The sequence below is a fragment of the Pezoporus occidentalis genome, unplaced genomic scaffold (assembly GCF_034315485.1).
Source record: "Pezoporus occidentalis ecotype Australia unplaced genomic scaffold, CSIRO_AGI_Poc_V1 ctg196, whole genome shotgun sequence".
NCBI classification, from domain to species: Eukaryota; Metazoa; Chordata; class Aves; order Psittaciformes; family Psittacidae; genus Pezoporus; species Pezoporus occidentalis.
Genome location: NW_026913811.1, coordinates 2,375,738 through 2,403,015, shown reverse-complemented (window position 1 = coordinate 2,403,015; position 27,278 = coordinate 2,375,738). Strand labels below are relative to the sequence as shown.

The following is a 27,278-nucleotide window of genomic DNA, read 5'->3' as shown; positions in this document are numbered from 1 at the left end:
CGAGATTACAGGTCAAAAAAAGTACTATTAAAGAGTTATCTGCCATGCAGAAAAGGTTGAATTTCTACATGATGAAAAAGACTGAGAAGATACAAAACTAAAACTAATTAGCTTTCTTTTTCCAAACTCGGGAAATGAGATCTCGCAAATACATCAGGATTATTAATATGAATTATGATAAGAAACATACGGAAAAGGATCTATTAAGATCCTAACATTCTGAAGGGTAGACAAGGGGTTATTTAACTATCCATAACTTACAGGTTCCATTTTCTTTGACATTTATTTTTAAAAGCATCCTTCTTTTTTCCACTTTATAATGAATAACATAAAAACTGTTCTTGTGATTCCAGCATTGTAGGTGCTGAGAGACAGCGTTAAGTGCAGTGCTGTCCTTTGGCAGACCAGAACTTGAAGAAGCCAATAGATTTGTAGCTTTAGAAATTATTCAGTGTCATCAAATATTTGCTAGTAATCTTACAATCCATAAAAGGTTTAAAGCCTCCTTAATATCACTTTAGAGGTATGACATAATGTCCTGGGTTCAGCAGTAGCAGTCATGTTTCTCCTTTGTGTTAGCTGGTGCAGTGCTGTGTTTTGACTTCCAGCCTGGGAACAGTGTTGGTGGCCCCCCCCTCCCCCCCCAAACTGGGGCTCTCCCCTTCCCCGCTCCCAGAGGAACAGGGAGGAGGATCGAAAGAGTGCAACTCCCATGGGTTGAGACAAGAACAGTCCAGCAACCAATGTACAACACAAATCACCACCGCTACCACCAACGACAACAATGATAAGGGAAAATAACAAGGGAAGAGAATACGATACCACCGGCCAAGAAACGAGTCCCACCCGGAAGCCCGTGTCCTTCCCGGTAACTCCCAGTTACCCCTCACCCCGGGCATGATGTGCTGTGGTATGGAATACCTCCTTGGCTAGCCTGGGTCAGGCGCCCCATCTCTGCTTCCTCACAGCTTCCCCTCCTCCCTGGCAGAGCATGAGCCTCACAAAGTCCTTGGTCAGGGTAAACATCACTTAGCAGCAACCGAAAACATCGGTTTCACCAACATTGTTAGAAACATGACTGCTACTGCTGAACCCAAGACATTATCCACCCCTTATTCCATACCATTCACATCATGCTCAGATCCCACATTTTCAATACACCATCGCTCTCCCACAAGTACTAACCGAGCCTGACCCTGCTTAGCTTCCGAGGTCTGGTCTGATCTCGGAAGCTAAGCAGGGTCAGGCTCGGGCCTACGGCCACACCACCCTGAAAACCCCCGATCTCATCTGATCTCAGGCAACTTGTTCACTCACTCCCAGTGAGTGGTGCCCGGCTGACAACAATCGAGGGCCACCCCCGGCCCCCACCAGGGCTCTCCCCTTCACCGCTCCCGGAGGAGTCTCAGTTCTTGCATCCCACTCTACACACTTTCCTTATGACTGTGCACCACAGCCAGACCTATTCAAAATAAAACCTCCATCCCTAAAACCTCCTCCACTCTTACCAGCAATACTCATTCTTGCCTGCCTCCGCTGTCAAAGTCTGCCTCTCCCCTTACAGCCAACGGGACTGCCCATATTACTTGAAGGTGATGTAAAGCACAAGAAATCAATCCTTTACATAAGACACTGCCATTCAGCTACTTGCTGGCACCTTGCCTCTGTGTAAGGTAGAATTTCCTAATGCTTCAACTGCCATTATAAGAAAACTGATATTCAAGGCACACTTTAGTCTGGAGGATGTAAATTACATCACTTGCAGTTTTATCAGACGTTCTCTAAGATGGCAACATGTTAGCAATTTTGTAGCAACTTTATAATTTTTTTTTAATACTTTAAGAATATTTATTAATGGTCCTATACATAAAACATTTCATATTTATGAAAACCAAGTGGAAACACATGAACTATCACTTGATTTTAAAATCAATTTAGGATCACTGTACACTCTGAATATTATCAGGAAACATTCAATAATACCATTTTCATGGAATCACAGAATCATAGAATCAAATAGGTTGGAAAAGACCTTTAACGACCTTTAACAACATCAAGTCAAACCTTTATCTGCATTTTTAAGACATATCACATTATATATGGTGAACTGAAATAAGGTACAGGTAGGATTAATTCCTCAACCCCTCTTCTTTTTTCATAAAAATTCTCTGGAAATCTGTAATCCTACTTCACCTGTTCTTTCTGAACTATAAAGTCCCAACTCAAAGTTAAATCAGAACCATTAGAAAGAATGTATATATAATTATATGTGCAGTTAAGTAATAATTTAAGAAAAAAATAATCCAGGATAGCAAATACTGCAGCATTGCCAAAATAAAGTTCCAACAGCAATATTAGCTTTTGCTCAAACTGACATTCTATTTTTTTAGCTCTGCAACATGAATGCTACACTAACTTTTTTAAAAAACCTTTGTTTAGAATGTTCTTTTTTCAAGTAAAACCAAAAATGCATTTCATTGTAGAGAAAACTCTTCCTGCCAGACCTAAAAAAGAAAATCTTTTATCTGGCCTGCACAGGGTTCTATACATTCAGTTTTCTACTTATTGAAGAGTGGTGGAGAAGCAGCAAATTTACTTGGTGATAAGTTCTCACCAGCAGCATTCAGTTTCATAGTCATGGTCCAAACTCACTGTCAACAAGATTCTCATGACAGTTTCAGGTTCTGAATTTTAGTTACTCAGTTCTGAGAGACAATACAACCTATCTTGTGCAAAGACATGGGTTCTTCCAACCCCATTTTGATGAAATAGGGCTAAGCTAACAAAAGGTATTTGAGCTTAAACTAGGAAGTTGGTGACAGGCTCCATTCACTGCAAGAATCCCACAGCTCTGCAAAAAACTACTCACACAAATTATCCCAAATAGTGCCAATCTGTGAACAAGAAGCTCATGTTTCTTTTTCTTTGATAAAAAACCTGAGATTAGGAGGTAAACCTCTAAGATTAGAATGTGTAACTCTAAACTGTAGTCTGCATTTCTAAGATATGCATAGGCTTATTTGCACATTGGCCATTTACAGAGTATAAATACTCCTCAGCCCTAAGAAGAACCTGGAGGTATTGGCTGATGAAAAGGTCTACATGAGCTGGCAGTGCACACTTACAGCCCCAAAAGCCAAGATGTTGGCCTGCATCAAGAGAAGCGTGACCAGCAGGTTGAGGGAGGTGATCCTGCCCCTCTGCTCTGGTGAGAGTGAGACCCTACTTGGAGTACTACAGTCAGCTCTGGGGCCCCCAGCACAACAGGGGTGTGAACCTGTTAGATCGAGTCTAGAGGAGGCCATGAAGATGATCAGAGGTCTGGAGCACTTCTCTTATGAAGGTGGCTGACAGAGTTGGGCTTGTTCAGCCTGGAGAAGAGAAGGCTCTAGGGAAACCTTACAGCAGTATTCCAATACCTAAAGGGGTCTACAAGAAATCTGGAGATGGACTTTCTAAAAGGGCATGTAGTGACAGATCAAAACAGAATGGCTTTAAACTGACAGAGGGGAGATCTAGATTAGATACTAGGAAAAAAATTCTTCACTATAAGGGTTATACTGGAACAGGTCTTCACTCTGGAGACACTGGAACCGGTTCTCCAGAGCAGCTGTGTCTGCCCCATCCCTGGCAGTGTTCAAGGCCTGGTTGGATGGGCTTTGAGCAACCTCATCTAGTGGAAGATGTCCCTGCCCAGGGCAGAGGCATTGGAACAGGATGATCTTTCAGGTCGTTTCTAACCCAAAGCACTCAGACTGATTCTAAATTACATGGCTAACATTCACATTTGAGATGTATTTTTAATATATGCAAAAGCCATCTGCAGAAATGTCTCAGTTCTCTTTTATTCTTGGTGACGGACTTAGATTTTATTGCAAGCTAAACAAAAATGCTTCATTATAATTTGCATCATTGGCTATGAAGTTCACAGCTTATAACGATCAGCAGTCACACCTTCAAGATAAAGACTCAGTAACACTCACCATGCCACTCACTAGTAAACAAGCATTCAATACAGACAAAACGAAAATGCAGAATACATTAAATTTATCAATTCTAATCTCTCTCATTTAAGTATCTTTATTTAGACAAAAGCACAAAATGTGCTTCCTAAGCTCATAGTGGTGTTCTAAAATCAGAAACATTCCATCACTGCCATTAGCAGTGAAACTCACAAATCTGACACAAGTTCCTTCAAGTGCGTTGCACAACTTTCTGTGCAATCTAACATACTGGTCGTCAGGTTCAAGTGACTAGCTCTTCACATGCTAATTCCTCTGTTCATCTTAATACAAATATCAACTGGCTATAGATTATTGCAACAATACTGTCATATCACTCATGGAGTCCGCTTTTTCAGCTTCTGCCATGAGTTCCAGAAAAGTCAGCGCATTTTAAATTACTGTACACTTATGCTTTGATCTCCAAAAAAATCCAGTAGAACTGATAAACCAATTTTCAAATGCTGAAATTACATATTCAAGCTCCTTTTCCTTTCCCCCATCCAAGAAGCTCTTGCCCAGGTTTTGCCTGATTAAGCTGTGGCTTAAAGAACCAATCCTCCTTCCCCACCCCCAAACTTCGCAAAGGAAAACACATCCCAATACACAAAAAAGCTGTGTATTCTGTGAAAGAGAGAAACTCTGGCAGAAAAGACCACCTGCTGCCAAGTGAATCATTCGGACTTCTCCAGTGCTTATCAGAGCACTTGGCATTAATACAGGACATGCATATTTTTCATAAACAAATGACACTGTCTTGAAAGAAGCACCAGCCGAGAGGACAAGGGGCTGATTCCTCTAGTGAAGAATGGCACAATGGATTTTCAGGTTTTTTATTACTGTCTTGAAGTCATAAGAAGACATTTGATCTTTTTACTCTAGACAGGATATCAAAGAAAGATAATTATACATCACTCGTGAAATTGTAGGCTTGCTTACAAGGTTCACTTGAATATTAAAAACAGATTCAGCTAAACGCAACTTGCGAAATCTAATGAAATTTTCTCTTTATGTGATGTGTAGCATGCATTATTTCATTCTCATTATAATGCCTCACTTCTTACTGCTTAAATCCTATAGGAGTGATAAATTAACAAAGAACAAGAAAGTCTAGAACAGGCAATGTATATTGCCTCTGTATTTTAGACATGTTAGATCCACAGATCAAGGCTAGCACCCCATGCATTCAAGACTTCATAAATACAGGCTTTCTTACTCTTACCCTCGTAACACAGATCCCTTATCAGCCTAGATTTCTTTTTAAAGTATTTCCTTGCTGTTACTGTTAATTAGTTTCAATATAACGGCTCTATTTTTTGATTTGCAATTATTATATATATATCTGATGATGAATATTTGATATATTCAAATAATTGAAATGTATTTGAAATTATTTTCAGACTTTTCTAATAGTTGGTAATCTTTCCAATTTTCTAACCTTATTTATGGCTAGTACTTTAGATCCAGCTGATCCTGGTTCTATGTTGTTTTCCTCCTTGGACAGCTTTCCAGGCTCCTTAATATTCACTCAAGTGCTTTTGTAAGAGGTAATCACATTGTATCCTAGTTTCTGCTGTGTGATGATAAACACACCAGCCTTTAGCTGTTGCTTGATGAAACAGGCTTTACTACTGTAATTATTCTTTCAGACACAACTGATTTCCTCTCTCCAAATACCAGCAAACAGAACTACCAGCTATATTTCATCTACCATTCCACTGCAACTTTGTCAAATGAGAACTGACAAGTTTGTATCCCCACTAAATGTCTTTCACCAGTAAGATGCATCTTTCACACCTACATCATGCCTGATGGCTCATAATGATGCTGTGATCAGCAAATACACAATCTTTTCCTCCTCCTGTCACAGTCAGCTAAATCACCAGTTTCTAAAGCAAATCTGTAAATGTAGTATAGAAGCAGTAAGTCACACTAAAAGCCACTTACACCAGCCTTTGGTCTGTTTAATTCCCCTGTGCCTCCCAGCTCTGAATCTATCACTAAAATAGTCAGTTCCACAGGTTTCTGCTCTCCCCTCCTGCCCTCATAAAGCATTCAAGCTAGCTTCTTCATGACTAGAACTGTTCAGGAGCTTTCCAGTGAAAGAGAGTTTTTTCCTGAAATATACAGAATCATCAAAATGAATATGCTATCATGTAAAACATTGCCTTTTCTCCATATTAATATGACCAAAAGTCACACTGAAAAACAGGCAAAATTTACTGGAACCTGTCTCTCACTCTGCCAGCTAAATTTGTGAGAGTGGGAATTCAGATCATACACAGTTACACCAAAGGTGTATCTTCCATTGAAAGGTGTCCAGCTCTCATGGAAAATAAAGTCTTTCAGAAGTGAGATAGCACAGAACAACTATCAAACACATAATCACACCATTAGGGATAAACAGGATTCCTACCATTTGTTATTTCCAATTCATTATTTTAAGGTCATCATTATATCTGACATTGTGTTTTTACAAAAATATCTCTTTTTGTCTAAATTTTCTAGATCTAAGTAGTTTTCTCTGCTGCCTTTGATGCTACTTACTTTTCTGTATTGTAAGGCATGCAACATGTTATGAGCCAAATACAGTGGTGAAAATTGTTTTTTCTAAGTAACATGTCAGCAGGTTCATTGCACCATCCGTACGCTTTCACAGAGTCTCCTTTGCTAACAAAAAACAAACTTCAAGAAAAAATTTACTGAAATTAAATGTAAGTTATTCTTTTCACAGATTTATTGCTTCAACAGCACACTGAAAATGGACTCCACTCTACACTCTCTTTTTGGCAGCAGTTACCCAGAAGTATAGTTTAATTATAGTTTGCTTTAGTCAAATTAGTTGTGTCAAAACATTGGAAAAGGCTCAATACTTTAAAACCCAGAACTCATCCCAAACCCTTCTAAGTCTTGCACCGACAAGGCACCCCATAATTTAAACATAAGTAAAAAACTGCAAAATCACTAATACACCATAACTCAAATTTCAAAATATTAAATGTTAAAAGGAGGTAAATAAGACACTGGTGTGGAGCGAAACCCTATAGTTCTTAAGATGACTCCTTCTGGAACAATCACTACCCTACACAGAGTGTCCAAGGAACTAGATGTGTGTATGCTGATCTTCATCTCCACAGAGACAAGTCTAATCTTTTCTGGTATGAGGCAACTGAAGTACTTCTAATTCATTGAAAACTACTACCATAAGGCAATTCTGAATGCTGTGTTCAAATACTTCAAACAGAAATGTTATAAATAACTTCTAAAGTTAAATGTAACATTCCTGTTGTATAGTCTGTTTTTCTAAAAAATAGATGTCAACTAAACCAACTATGCAGAACTGCAGATAACTTACACCCAATGTGTCACATGAAGATCATTCCATCACCTAATGATTTATGATAGATACTAGTAACCCTCAAATAATTTAAATCATCAGATAATTTAGAAGTGTGCGTGTGTTTGAAGAGTCATGACAGGACAAAGAACATTATCTATGAGCCAAGAAGAGCCCCATCATCTTTACTGAAGTCACAGAACAATGGAAATGTGGGTCTCAGAAAGACCAATCGTTCATGTGGCTTCATGTTAGTGCCACCCCACATACACATATAAAATATATGTATAAATATATATTTATGAATAGTTATCAGCAGTAACCTCATGAAATTCAGCAAGGATGACTGCCAAGTCCAGCCCGGATGGATGGATGGATGGATGGATGGATGGATGGATGGATGGATGGATGATGGATGGAAAGCAGATCTAAAATGGACCTGCTGGTCCCTGTGGGCAACAGGTGGACCACGGAATACAATCAAGGAATGATTGTAAATAAAGAGAAAAAGCATAATGAACATTTACATAATCCTACTGAAGTGTAAGATACATTCAGAAAGAAAGAAAATTTACTCAAATATCTTTTTCCAAGGTATTAGAAAACTCAATGGTGCTGCAATCCTGCAAGAATAATGGAATATTTCTGTGTATACAAAAATTTCTAAAAGAAAAAACACAGCTCATTCAGTACTTCCTCAATTTAGAATGAATGATCCCTGCAACTCTGCTCTGCTGGATTTTTTTTTTTTCTGGTAATAACAGCTGATCTATGCTGCTGCCTACATCAATATCATCACCTCTCACAGAGGGGACATGTACTTGGTTGTGATTTACTGAGTTGATACTGTCCTGATCTCTAAATTCTATGCCAACTCTATTATTGACTTTTTCTTTGTTTTTTTTTTTAAGTTTTGCATTCTAATCTTGTTTTGTCGCCGAGCTGCAATATAAATTTGGCCAAGATACTTAAGCTCATGTATTCTTAACTAGCATTCAGTTTCGGGAGTGTGTATTTATATGCTGAATACTAATAACCTGAGATATTCAAAACTAGTAGCTATATTTTAAAATGTTGACATAAACCACAATTTAAAGCCTAGTTTTTATTTGCAACATCTACAAAACAAGCAATTGCATGCAAACATACATACATGAAAAATGTCTGACAGAAGCATGCTTTAAATGCCTCCTTTTTTTCCCGTTACCAGCTAAAATTACTATGTAAATAAATGTATTTTCTTACTAAATTGCAGTTACCCAGGTTCTGAATACACATTCTCCAAAACTACACATCTGTTAATCTACCAAGTGTTTAGGTTCTACATCCTTTAAAGAAAATGGGGAAAAGGCAACAGCCACTATGAGATATAGGCATGATTTGGTGAGTCTGCAGTACATAAAATTCCATTTTCTTTGACATACACTGTTTTATGTTCACTCAAGAAAAGTATTCCATAAATATATCTTAGAAATCATAAATTCAAAATTATTAACAACTAAAGATTTATACTTGGAAACTACAAACTAAGAAATGTAGACTTGCCACAGGCATTTTGTTTCTTTTCCTTATGCAGCACTCTGGAAGTTTAAGAGCTCTTAGAAGAGGTGATTTTATAAAATTTTTTAAATCAAATTAGCATTTCTGATCCAAGTACTGCAAGCCATTGTTGAAATGGAAAGTCAAATTTTACATTATATATGTGACAGCCATATGACTTAAAACATATTTTTAAGACACACTGGGTTGAAGACACACTGAAAAAACTCAGTTTTCAAACTAACTTAAATTATAGAATAGTATTGTATGCATTTGCTCCAAATGACTATTCAAGGATTGACTAATACCACTAAGAATAGAGACAGCTATTGGCAAGCCAGACTTCCATCAGATGTGCAGCTATTAAATGTGCAGAATGTCTGTAACTGCTCACAAGGCACACTCTGCAGCCCTTAAGAAAACAAATACGGTATTTTCAACCTTAGGTGCCTAAAACAACACAGATTTTATGGCAACGATGACTATGTCAGAACAATAACCATCACCTATTTTGCCAACTCACCATGCAATAAATTATTGGTCTCTGATCATTTCTTCCTTCACTCAGTAGTTCCTACTCTTCCTCTTAGAAGGTTGAACTGATTAGTAAAACTAGTTATATTCTGGAATTATCCTTATATTTCAAGTAGTTTTGTTTCTATTACAGAAGAAACAGAGGCTCTGTGGAAGGGCTAGAAAGCCTTAAAGGTTGTCCATTTATTCCAGCTACATAAGTGGAACTAATAAAATCGGTATCTGTTGCTCAGAAACCTTACCTAACATCAAGTACTTACTATTTTTTAGAATCACAACACTGAAGACCATCCTATGACACTTTCAAAACCATTGTGTTTAAGCCAGCTACCATAAAGCCCTCATACTACATTAAAAAGGTAACCACATTATAGTTAAGATCAGAAGAGACTTTCTCAATTTTAGAATGTGAAAAGGGAAGACAATTGATGAACTCTCAATCTGCTTTGGTCTATATAAGCTCAATAAAGCAAGATATGGTATTCTACTCTCTCTGTCTAAACCCTAAGGAGATCCAGATCTGATTTTATATCAGTTCAGGTCAGTGGTGGTGCTGTGATAATAAAGTTATGTTGTATAACTAAGGTTCTGATTTTTTGGTGTACAGAAAAATATACTGCCTATATACTGATGTTACAAAATTGATTTATTTAAAAAATAATAATTAATAAATGGAGCTCTGGCTAGTACCGAGAAGTAAACTAGAAAGTAACATCTGTGCCAAAGTGATGAACTGGCCACCTAGCTTATTCCTCTTCACTTGTATGAAAGATACTATTAATCAGAAATAAATCTAATTAAAATGGAATTTATTATTCTAGTAAGAAAACGCACAAACTTTCTGTACATGCAACTCTAAATGGTCAACTACAACCAAGAACCTTTACTTTTAAAAGAAGTTGTTTAGTGGTCTCCCAGTATTTTGGCCTTCAGGTTTTGTATTTTGATCCGTCCTTATGTGGGCTACAGAACTGGTTTATTTGTCTGTAGGCCTATGTTTCAAGAAGCTGGAAGGCACAGCAACAGTACAGCAACTGACAAGAGCCATGCTTGCAGTTTGGTTCACCAAAACCACAATGATCAGAGCTGACTGTGATTCAAGCACACCGTCCAAATGAACTAAAGGAAGTAACTACCATTACAAAAAGAATTAATCAACATTAAACAACTACCAAGGCTGCTAAACCAAAGGAAAAAATTCGAAGATAGCAAACACTTGAGTCCCACAGACAAAGATCTTCATTTTGCTTGGCTAATCATACATTAAACAGAGATTGTATGTGGCTGCATGACCTAAACTCCATTTTTGGTGCATGCACCAACTGGCTAATGAATAAAAATGTTTCGTGACTGTTGCCTGTTATGAAACGTTCTGAAAACCCTTTATTTTACTTTGCTTCATAAAGTATGCTGAAGCAGTATCTTCAACCAACCACAGATGACTAATACAGACCAATAAAATAAAGCACAATCAAACTGAAAACCAAGATACAATTATACTTGAACAAGCATGATAAAACCCTTTATTTGAACAATTCAAAGCTGAACTGGCAGAAAAATCCATTTTTAAAGCAGCCACATAACCTGTAAATTACGTCTACCATGTGATAACTGAGTGATGCACAATGTTAACAATCACTTGGTTTTGCTCAATTACATGCTTTATTAGATGGAACACCACCGATTTACTACTAAAAAACCCAAAACAATCCACAACCTCAACCATATCCCCTTTCCAAAATAAATACAACAGCTCCTCTAAAGTAAGACAGGGTTTAAAAAACTTTCTTCCATAAAACTTAAGCTAAAAATACTAGACAATGAACTGTTTTAGTGACATTCTAGATCACTTAGTATTCAACAAAGTTCCTGTAATTATTAATACTGCATAAGAAAGCCCCTTTGCTAAAAATGACTAGTCCTAGAAAGAGAAACATCTATGGAAACAGATCACCTAAGGAAAAAATCCTTGCAATTAAAGATTCAGGGCTTGTAAACATGTGTTTCTTTAGATCATTTTGATGTAAAATGAGTAACCTCAACATTTCTTGTGGTAAGACTAAAAACCACTCTTGGAATATGAATGAATCTGCTGTACCTTTAGCTAATGAAACTGTATTAACCTCACTGCTTCACTGCAAGCCTGGATTTAATCCCATCAGAATCTGAAATTCTACTTTATGCAGCAAAAATGCAATAGTACACAAAGGATGAGCACAAGGCCTTCTACACTGAGCAACATGAAGGAAATTTAAATGGAAATAATCAGCCACTATCTATGTAACCTACATTAGACAAAACACCTAGGCTATACCAAAAAGACCAATACAAACGATCCAAGTTTAAATTGTTTCATCCACGTAAAACACTCAGATAAGTGCATACGAATGAGCTACCATTGCTCAGACTCGTGCTCTCATAGTAGCCACAGAGAGATGCGGCACAGCTCCAAAACCCGCCCATGATTGTCCATAGAAAAATCTAATCTCTGCTAATCCACATAGAAATACCTATCCACAACTCCATTATTTTGGTTTTCTTCAGAGAGAGAAGCTGAACTGCATTTAAAGACCATTTAATTCAAGGCAACACTCCATGAAACTCAGTTTTGTAAAAATCTGCGCCTTGCCAGAACTACTAACTGTGGAAAACATAATTCAGGAAAGCAAAACAAATTATATTTATGGACACAGAACTATAATTTAAAAAATTGAATTAGTCCACTTATAAAATAAATTTATAATTAAGTTTTTTGTATCTCTATGTAGAATTACATCAATCCAGAAATGGTGGCTTCAAGAGAAATAAATAAATAGAAATAAAAGTAGAGAGTTTGATTTTATGTGTGTAAGAATACAAATGGTGAGCAGAATGGTGATTTGGTAGCACTATCTTGAGCCAAGTAGCATCAGTCTGACTTGTCACTTTTAAGCAAATTTGTCCACATGAAACAAGCAAAATGAAATAAGAAAGAATTATTTTCTGCCATTTCCAATGCAAATGATTTAGTATTAGAAGAAAACAACAACAATAACAAACTAAAGGGACATAAATCTTTTTTATTGTGCTTCCTTAGATAGGTTACTACAGGAGAAACAGGTGATCAAACAAAAAAAAAAAAAAAAAGGAAACATAGTACAACTGACTGCATCCATTTTATTCTATAAACTCTCTTCTAGTTTCAACTCCCTCACTCCCCTCTTATCATAGAATCGTTGAATCATATGAATGATTTGGGTTGGAAAGGACCTTAAGATCACCTAGTTCCAACCCCCCCCCGCCATGGGCAGGGACACCTCACATTAAACCATGTCACCCAAGGCTCTGTCTAACCTGGCTTTAAACACTGCAATTTACCAGCTCTTTAGGCAACCTGTTCCAGTATCTCACTACACTCGCAGTAAAAAACTTCCTCCTTACATATAACCTGAACTTCCCCTGTTTTAGTTTAAGCCCATTACCCTTTGTCCTATTGCTAGAGTCCCTGATGAAGAGTCTCCGGCATTCTCTAGCCTCCTTCAGATACTGGAAGGCTGCTATGAGGTCTCCATTCAGCCTTTTCTTCTCCAGTCTGAACAGCACCAACTTGCTCATCGTCTTCATATGTTACTTAATGACCATTTATGTTCCAGAGAGACAAAAGAGATCAGGGATCTGCTATCCAGGCATAAAATCACCTAAGCCACTTCCATTCCGTAACTTGCACCAAGCTTGTAAATTCAGACGAATTTAAAAATTGCCTAAATTAGAAGAGTTTAATCCAAAGTTTACAACAGAAGCATGGATCCAGACAGTTTTACGAGAGTATTTTTAGAAAGCAAATTAAGCAAGACCACAATTAAGTCCCAAGAATATGGTTACAAACCTGGCTACACGTTCACTGCACGTACCAGCAATAAAAACTCACCCTTCACCCACTCCTATATCCCAGCATAAAAGGCATTCAGCTTTTTTTATCCGTTGTTCTGTCTTGGTTTTGCCCTTTTTTTTTTCTGTCTCCCATATCCAGAAGGAACATGAAACACTTCACACCAGAAACCTTGAAGCAGACTTACGCCTGAGTTTTCAAAGTTATAATCCAGTTGCCAGGCTCATCAATGCTCCCACTGACAAAAAGAGTGCCAAGAATTTTAAGCACATCTGAATCATACTTTAACATTTTGTATAAAAGATAGTATTACTACAGTGGCTGTAGCCATTAATTGGGCACTTCTGACAGCCAGCATTCCCCTTAAGCCCAGAAGGACATAACAGGATATTTACTCTGTACTGAATCATAAAAAGTTTTCTCCATTAACTGAATCATGTGCAGAAATATCTGTTTTTCCTTAACATACTGCTATCTAAATAAGCTTGACCTGATCTGACCCAGTTAAACTTCTGACATCTAATAAGAACTTAAGGTAGCACAGCTAAGATCATAAAACAAGCATATACAATTGCTGGAGGATAATCACACAGGAACTAAATCACAAGTAAGTTTTGGGCAAATTTCTACATTTTTGGAGGTAAAACTCCTTCAGAAAGTAATTCTGACTGAAGTACCAGCAGACCCAAGAAAAACATACACAGCACAGGTTTCCAAAAATTTTTACTTCTATTCACTTATGTGCAGATGCATGTTTATTAGCAACTGTTATGATACCAATTTATCATTCTAAATATATTGCTCCACAACTAACACTAGAAATTTTATTCATTCATTTCCTTTACTTATTTATGCCATTATTAAAAGCAATAGAAATAAACAAGAAGACCATATTGTTCAGGCAATGACAGGTTAACAATGAAGGGTTAACTGAACTGCTAATGTAAAACAGATGTACAACTGATTTTGAATCTAATATAGATATTTTGGTCTATGGTTTTATAAAAGTTTGGCCAACTACCATGTGGATATGCAATATAACATGCACATGCATATATGTTCAGCATATTTCACACTATTTCTATTACATCGCTGCTTCTGCTTAACAAGGAGCAACCAATCAACCCTCATGTCATGTCCCTAAAGTCAACAGCAAAGACACTGAGTAAATGAAGGAAAGGCAAATGCTCTACAGAATTTCTGCAAACATCTCATTCTCCTAAAAATCCAAATGGCTTTGACTCATCTCTTTACATCCTGGTAGATCTCTTTATCACGTAGCAAAGAGAGGTGTGCATCATTTGCACGCTAACTCTATGAGACCATCTATTTTCAGAGACTCCTCCTTGAATATCCTCACCTACCATCAACCCCCCAATGACTCTCACACCTGATGCCTTGTTTTTCCCTATTTCCCAGATTCCCTGCTCTTATGGTATTACATCTTGGAAATCATGGATCTTATTTTTCTCCCTATCACAATCTGCATTAACTACCAAAATGAACCCCCATTCTTTAACGTTCAATAAATAGTTTGAAAAATAAAGAGAAATAACAGTGCTTTTAAATAAAATCACAAGGGTTGCAAGACACGGAGTATGTTTCTTTTAAAAATTCTGGTTCATCTGCTATAGAAGAAACTATCAGCACATATAATGATATAAGAATGGTGAGGGATACAAGACTTGGAAAAATGCTAATTGCACTATTTCACTAGCCACAACAAATATAGCTGGGAGAGTCCCTGTGCTCTGTCCTTTCTTTCTAAAACAGTTACATTCAAATCAGGGGTCAAAACTTCACTAATTTAATTAATGCAAAAACTGTACTCAATGAACTTACCTGTTTTTTCTGGGTGAAAAAGTGAGATTTACTATTTCATTTCTGTTTCTTGCAAAACAACTTTTTGCAATTTTATACTTAATAATTTTATACTTAATAATTACAAGGGGTAGCAATCTAAAGTGATTCACAAGAGTCTCAGTTTTCTAAAATAAAGCTACTCTGCGACAGCATATTTCTCAACTCTAATTATGGCTTGGAAATACATTGCAAAGGAAGTATTTGTACTGAAACTAAGCACTTTAGGAGAACAGCAGGCTATTATAAGCAAGACTGGAAACACAAATCAAACCTGTCTCAGGATGGAGTGATTACATGATTACAGGATAGCTCTTAGAAGAAGAAAGGAATCATTACCACATGGTCTGAGGCATGTTGGCCCAACATCTCACATACCATGCCACAGTGTTTAATATTAAAGGAAGCAGAGATCATTATAGCTCAGAAGTAGTCTCGGACTAAATCTAAATTGATTTTCTAAACATTTTAGCTTTACTTTAACGCTATTGTTCCTATGTTTAAAACACTTTTCCTTCTTATTAATTAGCAAGAGTTCTCAGATACACAAAACAAAAATCCAACCAGTGTTTCATCCAGAAAGGCAAAGATGAATAGCAACACACTGCAGCATCAGGGCTCAAGAAGGAAAATAGAAACACAAAGGTTTCAGTCCTTTATCTTCCTTGGTTTATGATTCTTGGTGACACTAATCAAACATTTAAAAGAACACCATCTCCATATTCCTTTTCTTTATGAAAAAAACAAAAACAAAAACCAAGGCAAAAAAAAACCACACACACAAAAAAAAAACCACAAAAAAACAAACCGCCATATTCAGTAGTCTGTTTGTAATTAACTTGCTGCTCAGGGAGGATAAAGCAATGTTTGTTAGTAGTGCTTTGCTTGCACATACATGCTGTTTATTCCAGCTGGCCATAGTCACTCTCTTGATGTTAATGATGAGATTTTAGTACTACAGAGAGATTAACAAAAAAGCAGGTAAGACTATGTTGGAGGCAGGTGTGTAGTGCCTAAGCACACAGAAGTAAACAACTTGGTTTGTTCTGTTGCAGACTAGACTCCCTAGAAGCCTCGTTGCCCTCCTCTTTCCCACTTTCCACTGGCACGTAAATCCAGAAGGAATAACATTTCCACCCATGTCCTACCTAGCCCAGCTATTTTATACTGCCCGTTTAAAGATGGCTAAAACACAAGTAAGACATAAGGTCAACAAAGCAAATCTTAGTGAATCTGAGAGCTCTCAGTAAGGGATACTCGCAGAGTACACTCATTCACACACTTCATGCTACTCCTCTCACAAAGTTTCATTCATTTAACAAATTCACAATACAACAGTAGGCAGACTCTGCAGTAAGAAATAGAGTTTAGCATTCTAAACAGGTAACTGAAAAAGCCTCTGAAAAAAGCACCTGTGATTTCCCAAATCCTTCTGTCTTGTGTTAGCCCTATTTTTTAAAGAGACAGGATCGAAACATATATTTTACTGCTTGAATTTTTCCTCTCTTTCATTTGAGAATTCCAGGAAGTTGGGTGTATAGAAGGAGGGTGTTCTTTGCTTTAAGTCTTTAAGTATCATCCTATGTAATTTCATAATCCTCCTTCTGTAATTTCAAACTTTAACCTGTATGTATCAAATGGACCATAAATACTGCTTGCAATCTTTCCCTTCCCCCCCCCCCCCCCTTATGAAAAATTGTTAGCAAGTTCTGTATTCTAATGCTTACCCTCAGAACAAAAGAAGCTGTAATTGTCTCCAATTTCTTTTGGAAAAGCATCTGGTTTGGAAGTTACTCAATACCAATGTGTAACTGCAGCATCTCGGAAGTAGGGAGGCAGAGACATTATATCTAGTTGACAATTGGCTTGGTATTTAACCCATTTCAGGTTTGCATGTTGGTACTCTATGGTCCAGGATGTGTCACGTGGTAGTTGTACTCCAGCTCAACAGAAGCAAGAACCCTATTAAGTCTCACAGCCTTACACCAGGAGCTCACAACCTGTAACAGCACAGCTTCCCAGAGCAATTTGTGAAGCCCATGAGCTGCTCCTGACCACTTGCTCGAAGAACCCCACAAAAGCTGGGATGTTTTACATTGTATGTGCATTGCAAAGCAAATATCAGGTTCATTATTTGCACCCAATGCATTCCCAGTCACTGCAACCCTACGCCAGAAAAGGAGTTGCAGCAGGTTAAATACTGCAGTGCCACCAAAAGAAACTCCACAACCAAACTGTCAACCAAAACTTAATTCAATACAGCTCTCCAACACTGTCCAAGCTGCCAAAAAATTCATGTACATTCTCCATGTCAGACACTACTCTCATTGCAAGAATCATTAGGTAGTGTAACTACATACCTTGGGAGTTTTCCCACATAAAAATCTTGAAAAACTGTGGTTAAAATCCTTTTCTAGGAGGAAAGATGTCAGTCCTATCCTCAAAAGTGACTGTGTGCAGAATTTCAGGACTACAGAAAGTTGGGGCTTTTTTTATTTCATTACTATTGCTCTTTTACAATTTCATCCTGCTTGTTCTGAGACAACATGTAAAGTCAGACTGTCCTTGATATATACGTACAAAATAAGAAACTCCAGTTTTGTAAGAGCCCTGTTATGTGTCCGAATTTGAGGGTCCCGTGAATTTACAATACCCTAAAAAAACAAAATCTACAATACTTTGAATCCATCATCTGTAATTTCCTTACTATCAGCCAACTGCACTAATCTTCAAAACACAGTTTGTGTCAGAAATAAAAAAAAATAAAAATCATACATTTCCTGTAAAGTTGCTTCAAGGGCTTTTTTCAAATCTTACTGAAGTATCATAGGAGCATTCCATTAGCCAAAGAAGACACACAGTTTTTTTTCTAAAACCTCCTGATGGTTTTACAAAAAGTAGGAGGTTACCATCAGAACTATTTCTTAAAATGCCCCATGATACTTGGCGCATCTCTGCATGACAGAAATCACTGACATCCATTCTTTTGTTGATGCTGGCTACAGGAATTTGGATGGTGCTCTTTAGATATATGTATAACAGCTGGAGTAAATCTGTGACTGCTTGTCTATAAAGTATTGATCAGATTTTTAAATACCTGCTTCTTAATGAGGCCTACCAAAATCACCATATATTTCTCTAGAGAGAGCTCTTCCCTATATTGGGTTGGAGAAGAGTTCGGACCCAAATCACTGGGAAAATGCACATTAATTTTAATTGCAAAAACTACTGACACTGACTCTAAGGACTTACAGAACTATAAGTATGCTATTGACCATTTCACATTCTTAAGATCCAGTGAAAATACAGAACCAGTCAGACGCATTTCAAAGCTTCTCTCCAGTAAATTACCCCAGCTGTCAATGTTGTTTGTTTACCTAGATCTCCACACGTTCTGTTAGACAGCCTACTAAGTGCTTCAAGAAACAGCATAGCTGTATGAAGCTGCATTCTCCTGTCCATCCTCTGTGTATACATTTGCTCTTGTTTGAACTTCCTAACAGTTTAAGCATAACCCATTGGTTTAGGTATAAGAAGACATTCAAATCCTTTCTCTACCTAGTCATTCCTTATGTATTGCTGACCAATTTAGTTAAAAAGAAACACTGGGAAAAGCCTTGCCTGTCACCACACAGCCATAGATCACTACCTAAGCAATTCAGTGCTGAGAAAAAGCAACACTGAAGGCCTCTTTTTCTGAAATTAAAGGAATAGGCTATAAAGCACACATTTGCCTTTGTTAGAGCTCTCTTTGGGGAAACACAGTGAGACTGCTTCAACTTCCATGCTAGTAGCAGACCAGATCATTGATAAAGAACCAGATTTCTTCATTCTAAGTCCACAGTAAGTTTCTCCTAGAGCATGCTCTGAAAGAACTACCAGTTGTAAGTTAAATATATTACCAGTTACAAAGAAAACTGTTCAACAACATTTAACTTTTTTTTTCCTTACTTCAAATATTATGGCAAAAGATAAGCAAGCAGCAAGTATTTCATAACTAATGCTCCAGCTTTGCAATTCTTCATTTTCAGAATAACAGTCTCACTGGCATCAGCACGACTGCTTACATCCTGGCATTTTGATAATGATGAACAAGCAGCAGGCAGTAAGCATACAGACGGAGAATACTGGGAAACCTCTCATTAGTCTTCCCACAAAAGCAGCGCAGAATCCCAGTGAGCTGCAAAAGGATGTAAGAGTCCGCAAGTGTTTTACCAGGGATTTGGATAGGGCCATCATCGTTGATGATGTGAGCTTTGAGATTATGCCAAGGTCATGGTGATGGAGCTTCTAGACAGGCCATGCATATCCCCAGTCTTTAGTTTGAGTAGAAAATACCCACTCAGTTACGTTTCCTTCATTTGTCAAGATAGGTTGCCAAACAAAGCCAATCCTGGCAGTCAGAATTTGGTTAGTACTTATCTGGGACTACAGCTCTCATTTTACACTTGATTAATACGGTATCTTCATAACATGGTATGTTATGAACCCCATTATTATCACCCCTCCATACTGGCTTTTAATGAACAGCTCAAGAAAAAAAACACCCTACTGAAGCTCTCAAGAACTGTGAAATAAGAAATACAGGGAAGCTTTAATATTGTGCTGGTTGAGCCAGCTGCAACCAGTGAACTATTCAAAAAGCATCTAAATCCCATTTTAAGGGGATAAAGTGCCTAACATCTGTAATAATATTCTTCTGTCTTTCTGCCTATAGAAGGAGCAGTTCTACACAGACATTTTTGCAATTTCCTGAACATCACTGGCCTTGAGAAGTCGGGACACGAGCATCCTAACGTGGATGGCAAAACAATTTCATGTTAGGCCATTTTTTCATTTTATCAAAGATTAAAGATCTTTTCACAAAACTAGCCCTGTGGTATCAGCAACATATCTGTACTGCCATGTATACCCTTCCCTGCACATGACAGCCAAACCTTTTCTACTGGCCTTTACACTTCCTCCTCTGTGGCAAAATCACTATTGCCTATCAGACTACAGTTACTTGCCTTGGTGAATAAAGAGATTCACTAAAAGATTACTATTTAAGGAGTGGAACGGTGGAAGCTTTGTTTTTAACTGAGATGCTGTTTCACACTCAAAAGAAAAATTGCTGAGTGGAACCTAAACTGCGCAGTAAGGGACTTACAACCGATTTGTTTAGCTTTATGAAGTGCTTGCAACCTAGTAATCCTAACCCAAATCAGCAAGGCTTTGAAATGACAGTATATCAAAGACATTCATACCGTATTTTTGTCCAAAGTTTCTTTAACATTAAAAAATACATTGTAATTGATGTAACTACAATTAAATACTTGTAAGTTCAAGTTTCAATGTATTTTTACATCTTAAAAGAAAAAATGTAGGTTTTTTTTTGAAATGTTGCTTGGCTGTTTTTACAGAACAAGGCCTAGAGGAAACAAAACAGGGTGGAATATGCAACGTATGTATGATGTTTTTTCAAGACTTGGAAATAGAGAAACTTACATATGTAATGGAGCCCAAGCAATGACTGAATAAAGAATGACAAACAACTTAAGATTTGTTATGACAACTCTGACATAACAGCACTGTGCAATTTTTTTTACTATGTGACTTACGCAGTAAGGCTCTCAGGAAAAACAGCTACTTAACTATTTCACTGCAAACAAGACTATGCAGCTGAGAATCATGACACCACCAGTCAACATCAAAAACAGTTCCCAGTTTTATTTGAGATAGATAAAATAGTTTATATTTCAACTATAGATCATGTTCCCCTTTTCTGAATGGGGCACATGATCTGGGCCCATGCATGCTTAGACAGCTAGCAGGCTCTGAGGAAGCTGGTGCCCTCAGCAAAAGTCTGACTGAAGCATAAATTACAAATGGGGGTACTAGGAAACTGGGGCCTGTTTAAACAGTGAATTTTAATTTAAAATCAAGTTAAAGCAATTACCAATATGCAATGACATGTATCATTTTTGAGCAGACATTTCTGATAATGATCTCTTCCAATTCCTTTGCAAAGATATCCTCTAACCTAATTTTACCCATACAAAATGTAGAAAGAAGTAAAATTCTAACAAGAACAAGTACAGGAGTCAAAAGCTTTTTTGAACATAAAAATCCTTCACTTGATTGCTTTCAAACCACCTTCAGCTGACTTTTCTCCACAATTAATTCTGCCACCATGCTTTGGAAAATCTGACAAAATGTCAATTATTAGATGCCAACCACTTGGAGTTGTGTGAAACTTGGCGGTTTCGCTTTGCAGGAGTGCAGGCAAATATTTTATTTGGTGTCAATCCACGTATGTTCCCTCTCCACCACTTTCAGTTTGGGTTTTGACTCTTGAGTAAGTCCAAACAGGCAAATGAACAGCCGGTCAAAATTTCCACACTCTACCTGGTTTCACTTCATGACCACGCAAATAAATCCAGGCATGCATATCTCCATGAATCAACAATAGAACAAGTTAGATGTTCAAATTCGGAAAGAAATACAAGGAAATATCCATCATGTGATTGGGCTGATTTACACTCATCTAGCCACCCAAAAACCCAAGGGTCGTGACGATGGTAACTATCCCTAGTGCCACTACCATACCCTTTATATTCTATATTCTGTTAAGTGCTGCAGGCATGCACATTTATGATGCTATATAAAGGCCCAAAGTGAGAATAATAGTAGTAATAATTGGTTTTATTTTAAATCTTGCCAGCTTTCTACATCATCCCAGCTGCTTTCTACTCTTTCTATCCACTTCCAATGCCCTGGCATTGCAGCTCACTCTATCACCATTGCTGTTGTCAGCGTCCCCAGTTCAGGTCTTTATCTTGTAAAAATCATCACTGACCCAACAGAAATTATAACAGGCGAAATATGTTTTAAGTAGGGGAGGTATGCCATGAAAGTAACAACCAGTCAAAAGGTCTGTTTTAACATTTCTGCTGGGAACATACTCACTGTGTACTTCTATGGAGGAACTGAAAGGAAAGAAGGGTATGGAGTCCCAAATCCAAGTAACTACTCGTACTATATGTGGGAAGTTGTGAGATGGAGGAAAAAGGCCAAAAGGACCAGAGGAATGAAAGAAGTGGAGTAAAGATGAGAAAGCAATCCTAAAATATTAGTTGAAGAAGGAACAAACAGTGTGAAACCTGAGATGTAAAAGATAAGGAAGATAACACAGATGAGAAAGATAACTTTAAAATACAGGGTGGGAATGAAGAAAACCACAGATTACAGATGGACTGAAAGAGAGATGATGATCCAGGGAAAAGGAAGGAGAGTGAGCATGGAGGTAACCAACCACATGCACAGACTGAAGACCAAGATAAAATCAGAGAGAGAGATTAGAAAAGTTGAAGAAAGAATGGCATAGGAATAAAAAAGATATCCAAAAAAGGAAGGTGTGGGACTGAGAGACAAAAACACGCCCAGAAATGGGACAAAGCACATAAAGTTCACTGGACCAAGGCAGAAGTAGGATCTGAGAAAAACTGCAAGTGAGGTAATAAAAGTATGAATGACAAAATGGTTAAAATAAGGGTAAATACCGAGGTAGGACCCAAGAGGATATGAAAGAAGGAAGACCTCAGGAGAGGCATGGGAGTGAAAAGCAGCAGATGAAGTGGACACTCAGATAGACCTTGGTGCTACCCCGTATGCAAGGTTATCTTACCAATCCACCACAGGTACTGAAGGAAGCAAAGGAGCCTGGGTAGCGGAGGACAGCACCACTGTAGTAACAAGCTCTCTCAGGTGGCAACTGTGCAGCACCAGATGGGCTTTTGCCCTCACTGCCAAGCCGCTCCTCCACAGCGAAGCCAGAGGCCAGGAAGCGGCTGTCCCTCTTGAGCAGCAGGTAGAGCTCCCGAGCAAAAGCCGGGATCCTCAGCAGCACCTCATCTCCGTCCTCTGCTGGAGTGGATGGTGGCGGGGATGGCGGTGGTGGCAACTGAGAGGCAGCACCAGACCCCTGGGGCACAGGGGACCAGTGGTAAAACTCCTGAGACTCATACTCATCTTCAGTGTCCTCTTCCTCTGCTGCCTCCCCCACAGCCTGTGCCTGCCCGTCCACCGAGGAGGAGAGTGAACGCACCTCCCGGGAGCTGCCGGCCACCGGGCTAGGCGTGACAGGGATGCTGAGGGTGCTGCTGCGGTTCCCACAGGGGTTGGCGCTGCAGCCCCCACCACCACCGCTGCCACCCGCCGGCTCCTGCTGGCCCCTGCTCCACAGCGCGGGGAAGACAATCTCCCACTCCTCAGTTTCTTCTGAAGCATGGAGACCTGTGGGAAGGCAAGAAGATGCTTTAATGAGTGGTGCGCCCAGCAGCACCCAGAGCCTGCCAGAAACCTACCCTGTATCTCCCATGTCACTCGCCTCCTGGCTCCCAGCCCACCAAGCATCCCATCAAGCCCATAGTGGACTCCATTTGCTCCTGTCATCCTGTCCTTACACATGGTAGATGGGCCAGACACTGGAAGTCCCAGTGCCTGTGCAAGGGTCTGGGACACACCATGATTCTGCTAAACTGTGAGAGAGCTGTAGCTCAAGCTGGGCAGAAGTTGTAACAGTAGCTGCAGGCATTCTCCATGACCACCACCTCCATGCAATTAGATTTGCACAAACCTTTCCTCATTCAGACGAAGTGGCAACTTTTTCATGCAGCTAAAATAAGTTGTTAATTTAGCAGGGAAAACCTTAATAAAAAATTTGAAAATGTCAACCATGCTCTCAGCAAGTTTTGCAAGAGCCACAATGATTTCAAAAGTGCTGCCTAACACACACACCCCCATGGCCACACGTTTGCGAGTGCATGTACAAGTGTCAGCTGTGCATGCCGCATGATTATCACTATAATCAAACTAAATTCAAATCACTAACTTGTAAGGACAGCATATCACACAAACCATATTACAATTTACGTAGAATCCCAGCATATCAGTATTACGTTTCTAAACACAAACAGCTTCCACCAGCCTGAGACGACAGTTTCATTTACACGTTCATCCCACTCACGCTAGGCACAGCCCTTGCAGAGGTGTCAGGTCTGCGTATGATCAGGGCATTGCAACGCGCCCTCAGCTCATTATCTGATCGCCCATCGGCTGCAGGGGCCGGGCGCCGCTGTTAAGGCAGGTACTGGCCACTGGCCGCCAGCGGGGCACGGAGGTCGCCCCGTCCCGCGAAAGGCGCGCACTCACCTGCAGCAAGCCCGCTGGACAGCACGCACAGCTGATAAAAAAAGCAGCAGACGCGGCTCAGGCGCATCCTCCCGCCCGCCCCCATCAGCTCCGAGCCCGCGAGACACGGGCAGGCGGGACAGGGGCGGCTGTGCAGAGCCGAGCCGGGCGGGGAGCGCCGCGGGGCACAGCCACCTGGGCGCCCGCCGAGAAACTGCAGGCGACCGCGAAGCGCGCTTCCCGGCGGGGCGGGCGGGCGGGAAGCACCGGCTGCGCTGGACGTGCAGCGCACGGCGGGGCCGAGTGCGTCTGGCTGCCGATGTGTGCGGGCTCGGACGGGCGCAAACAGGCAGGAGCCCGGCGGCGGGCGGGCAGCTGCGCCCCGGCGGCGGCGGCGGCGACCGCGCTGCCCCCGCCCGCCACTCGCCCCCACGGGGCGGGACGCGCCGGGCCCGGGCCCGGCCGGCCCCGCCCCGCCCCACCCGGACGGGCACCCGGCGCGGCCCACCTCCTCTGCCTCCGACCCGGTCGCCCCGCCGCGTTAAGTGCCGGGTGGCTCCACGGCCCGCTGATGTGGGCAGCGCCACGCGGCCAGCTTGCGTGCTTCACACCGCGGCGGGCCTCCTGGCAGCAGGCAAGGCTCCGCGCCCTCTGCAAAGCCTGCGCCTCAGAGTCAAGGAGCAGCAGAGGCTGCCCGTGTCTGCCTGGTTTTGTGTAATCTGATTCTAAACTTCTCTTGCCCCCGTTACGCTGCTCTGCATGGAAAACCATTACTTTCCACCCCGACCCCTGTCAGCAGAGGAACAAGTAAATGAGGAGTCGAGCAGAAGCTTTAAATGCACGTCTAACGCTAGCATAAACTGCAGAAGCAACAAGTAAACCCCGCCCTTCACAAGCCTAATTTGTCACTTCTGCTGCTTTACCTGCTGTTGGTGGTGTCAAAGGTGACAATGCTGCCTTAGGGTAAAGCAGAGCAATGCATGGTGGAGAGGAAAGCCATCTGTGCCGTTAGGAGTAAGCTACAACGCTGCAGGAATGCCTTCCAAAAGTTAGTTGTATAAAATGAAAAGCAAAATAAACAAACAAACAAAAATCACGTTAGGGCTCTAAATAAAAAGCACGTTTAGACTCCACAAAAGCCAAAGGCAGCTGGAGTTTGCTGTCTGTTGCATTCAATAGCTGCTTGAAACCTATGCTACATGGGTACATATTTTCAGCTGCCTCCAAACAGTATTTTTGATTACTTGTTTGGTTTTATAGGGAAAAAAAAAAATTCATGCAATGGTCTTTTTTTTTTTTTGCTTTTTTTTTTTTTTTTTTTTTTTTGCTTTTTTGGCATCTGACCAAACTTGCACTAAGCAAAATAAGAGGGGCTCGGTAAAAACAAGATGACAGACTTACATGTACCAATGTAGGAAGGGGGTGATACAGGGTTAACCAATGTACAGGGGGGTTGTACAGGGGGGTTGTACGGGGGGGGGTGGGGGTTAAGGAATTCGCTTGCTTAAACAAAAGTATTGTCTGTACCTATCATGCCTACTAAGCAGAACAAAGGCACTATCCATTGGTAAGGAAAAGCAGACACCTGGTTCTATTGACAAGGAAAAGCAGACTGATTCTACTGATAAACAGATATTAATAAGGAAAAGCAGACACCTGAAGGGGGAGATGCAGATGGCTTATGGCTGGGACACTGACCAAACCCTAAGGCCATACGTGAAGACTGAAAGGTGAAAAGTTCAAGAAGAGGAAGACTCATTTACTTCATCTTGAGAGCCCTGCCCATGACCAGAGGGGGAACTGCCCAGGCACAAAGGACCTTCTAACTCATTATAATACGAAGCGGGGATAGGACATGAATATGTATAGGCGTATTGTGCAACCTTATGAATATATATAACTTTAGAGAATAAATGTAGAGGGAAACAACACTGAGGTACGCATGACTTTGAGGAATTATCCCTGTGCGTCTCAGCGCTGAATAAAAAGCATACCTACTTTACAACTTTAATGAGTTGTGGAGTCTATCCATGTATCAGGGGTTTCAGAGCCTGCAAACTAATATTTTCCCAATAATTAGATTACCTTAAAAATGCATTTAAAATGAAGTTTTGTTTCGCAAGTAAATAACACATACTACTTTACAGTGGAATTAGTTAATAGGCCCAATACTGCAGCCTTTCCACAGCCAAAACTGTTCTTACAGCTGATTAGAAAATGCTGTAAAATGTGGTTTATAAGCTCCTGTGCCAATACTGAATACAAATTCCAACTGTATTTTTTTTTAAACCAAATCAGAATATAGAGACAAGTCACAAAAATACACAGAGAAAATCTTTACTTACAGTGCATGTAATTGCATCCCAAAAGATATAAATGAACAGCCAGTGGGAACAGCCCTGCAGGGCTGTGAAGGGGAAAAGGCATGGCATGCGTGTTTGCTTATTTTAAAACTGAATTGCTGTAACTGTTTTCAGTCTGCTGAAGTTGAGTTAGTCCCTTTCCACCCAATTCTGCTTCTCTTACCCACATGTATATTCTTACTATAAAGACAAAAGAGCTGCTCTTGTTGGTAAGGTGAGCAGAATTTGGCCTTTTCAACACAAGCTGTGGGAGGTAAAGAGACTCTAAGAAGCCAATCGAGAAAGACTTTAATATGTTTGACTTTATCACCAGCCAGAAAAGGAGGAACATTTCAAGTAAGTCTCCATGTACGAATACAAGGTAAGCTAAAGTCAGTGTGGAGCTGCAACAAATTTCTGTAGCTCATTTTATGTTTTCTTTTTATCATTTCAATAGTTAAAGTAAAAATATATGGGGAACTTCTGTATGTTTAACTCTGGGGAAAGTACACTATAAAATAGAGCCCCTACTGGTATTCATTAATCTTAACAAAGAGTCTGGTCATAGGTTAATACTGGTAGACGGTATTGTAGACCACCACATGCTAACTGTCGTCACTGTGAAA

The 27,278-nt window shown here is 39.7% G+C and overlaps 1 protein-coding gene across 2 annotated transcripts in view; it reads right to left on the bottom strand.

Annotated features, from left to right (window-relative positions):
- ADAMTS19 (ADAM metallopeptidase with thrombospondin type 1 motif 19) overlaps positions 1–24,547 on the bottom strand; it is a 152,787-nt gene extending 128,240 nt beyond the window's left edge. For both annotated transcript variants that reach the window (XM_062617455.1, XM_062617456.1), the window contains exons 1-2: positions 24,332–24,547; positions 22,806–23,413 (exon numbers count right to left, since the gene is read on the bottom strand). In XM_062617455.1, coding sequence (XP_062473439.1) covers positions 22,806–23,413; positions 24,332–24,416 — 693 coding nt within the window. In that variant the 5' untranslated portion in view covers positions 24,417–24,547. The remainder of the gene's footprint in view (positions 1–22,805; positions 23,414–24,331) is intronic.
- Between the last annotated feature and the right edge of the window lie 2,731 nt (positions 24,548–27,278).